The sequence below is a fragment of the Uloborus diversus genome, chromosome 9 (assembly GCF_026930045.1).
Source record: "Uloborus diversus isolate 005 chromosome 9, Udiv.v.3.1, whole genome shotgun sequence".
NCBI classification, from domain to species: Eukaryota; Metazoa; Arthropoda; class Arachnida; order Araneae; family Uloboridae; genus Uloborus; species Uloborus diversus.
This window is the reverse complement of record NC_072739.1, coordinates 51037484-51040083: the sequence shown is the minus strand read 5'-3', so window position 1 is coordinate 51040083 and position 2600 is coordinate 51037484. Positions and strand designations below refer to the sequence as shown.

The window sequence follows — 2600 nt, the reverse complement described above, 5'->3', positions numbered from 1 at the left end:
CGTATTTTTTATAGAAAAAAAACTGTTCGTAATAAAATACAGGATTTCTCTGTTTTTTTGAATCTGTAACCGGTTATAAGCGTTAACTGTTACCATCGCCTCACCGCGTACTTTGTTCTTCTTCGAATCTTCGAAATTTCGCCCGCGTGTTTGGATTTTGGTTCTCGTGCTCGAATTTTTGATCTTATATTTATTTAAAGCGAGTAAGTCTTAAATCGTTTGCAACTTCCATTTCATTGCATCCTAATCAATATTTTATTATTATGTTTTTTTGTCATCTGTTACAGAGGCATATTCGGAAATTTACCTTTGTATTCATGTATTTCGTAGTAGTATAGTAAATATTGAAATGTATTTATGAAAGTATAGTTTCATTTTTTAATCTTCATAAAATAATAAATCAGCTTGATTAAATAATAAAAATACGGAAGATTTCTGTAAAATAAACGGAAGAAAACTGGCGTCCTGGCTGACAGTCTTTTTCCGTAAATTTTACGGATTTTTTTTACAGTGTACACAGTGTAATGTTACACTTGAGAGCTCTGGAAACAATGCAGAGGTGATGTCAGGTGAGTACTATTCATTTTCGTGTTCAGATATCTTAAAATTATCCTTCGAAACATTGAACTAATGTATATCGAGTGCAACAATTCATCCTATTTTTTCATGAAAACTTAATGGTTTTGAAATAACCCTTAATGAATAAATAGTATCGTTACTCTTCTACCCCACCACCTTTTTTCTTCCTGTGAATACTATACGAGGCCTGTCTAAAAAGTATCCGACCTTTGATTTTCCCGCGCAAAATAGAGACGATAGCGTGGCGCCACTGTACACAGTAAAGGAAGAGACCTTCATGCGCATGTGTTAATTTTATCCCCGCCTTCCTGCGCGTCAGTCGCTGCCTGTCGGTCGCTGAGTGAGGTGCTACACAACGTGTTCGTCGGATTACTAATTCTTTCAAGATGACTGAACTTGTTGAGCAAAGATACTGCATCAAATTTTGTCAAAAACTTGGTGATTCTCAATGCGAAACAATTCGTAAGATTCAGCAGGTGTTTGGAGAAGATGCGATGGGTGTAACCCAAATTAAGGAGTGGTTCAACCGATTCAAAAATGGCCGCACATCAGCGGAGAGTGACGAGCGTTCTGGCAGGCCCCAAATTGCTCGGAGTGCAGCTGTTGTTGAGAGGGTGCGAAATTTGGTAATGACAGATCGTCGTTTGACCGTGCGGGAGATTGCCCAAGAGGTTGGAGTGAGTAAAGATTCGGCACATGCAATTTTGCGTGATGATTTGAACATGCACAGAGTGGCTGCGAAATTCGTGCCCAAGTTGCTGTCACCGGAACAAAAAGACCTCCGCCTTGAAGTTGCACAGGACCTTCTGGACACCGCCAACGCTGATCCTGGGTTTCTGAGCACCGTGATAACTGGAGATGAGTCATGGGTGTACGGGTACGACCCAGAAACAAAAAGACAGTCGTCGCAATGGAAGCATCCCGAGTCTCCAAGACCGAAGAAAGCGCGACAGGTGCGAAGCAAAATCAAGGTGCTGCTGACTGTCTTCTTTGATGTCCGTGGAATTGTGCATCACGAATACGCACCGCAAGGACAAACAGTGACAAAGGAGTACTATCAGGATGTTCTCCGTGACGCAGTTCGGCGCAAAAGACCAGACATGTGGACGGCGAAAAACTGGCAACTGCATCACGACAACGCCCCCGCACATTCATCCCACTTGATCCAAAATTTCTTGGCCAAACATGGAATTTCAACCGTTCGCCAACCTCCCTACTCTCCAGACATGGCTCCTTGCGACTTCTGGTTGTTTCACAAATTGAAGACCCCACTGAAAGGATCCCGATTTGAAAGTAGAGAAGAGATAATGCGGAACGCGACGACGGGAGATGAACACCATTCCAAAAGAAGACTTCCAGAGGTGTTTCCGGCAGTGGAAGGATCGGTGGGCTAAGTGTGTGCAAGTACAAGGGGCCTACTTTGAAGGGGATTAGGGTCCCAACCCCGTCCAGTATTCAAAATATTTTTTATAGCCAAAGGTCGGATACTTTTTAGACAGGCCTCGTATTCTGCCGTGTAAATCTTTTTTATTTGAATGACATTGATAGTAATTTAACAAATTTCTCGTTAGTAACTATGAAATTATATCTAAACTCTATATATTATGTCCCATATAAATTGGTTAGAAAATTGGTTCTAGAAATTAATGTGGTATAACAGAGAATATTTGATTTTAATAAGATTTTCCTTTGAATGTAAATTTAAAAAAAATTGAAACTTCTTTTTTTTTTTTACTTTGGTATGTTGTTGAGTTGGTTTTTATGGCGCAAGAGCCCTTGAGGGCTATACTGCGCCAAACGATATTTTATTATATGCTATTTATTTTTTTATTAAAGAATATAGTAAATAGAAGCATATTTTGAAGGAGAAAGCATAAAACTTCAAGTGCTAGTGTTAAAAAGTGCAGCCGATAAAAACATTTAAACAATTTGAACATAAAGACAAAATGGGCAAAACAATATCTTGAAAAACAAAGGAGGGACGAAATCACATAATGTCGAGACAACCACTAAATTAAAAA

General features: G+C 39.5%; 1 protein-coding gene across 1 annotated transcript; it reads left to right on the top strand.

The window, feature by feature from the left end:
• The first annotated feature begins 965 nt into the window (after positions 1–965).
• Positions 966–1973, top strand: LOC129230206 (protein GVQW3-like). Its single transcript, XM_054864607.1, has one exon. It carries the CDS (start codon positions 966–968, stop codon positions 1971–1973), a length of 1008 nt encoding a protein of 335 aa, XP_054720582.1.
• The last annotated feature ends 627 nt before the right edge of the window (positions 1974–2600 follow it).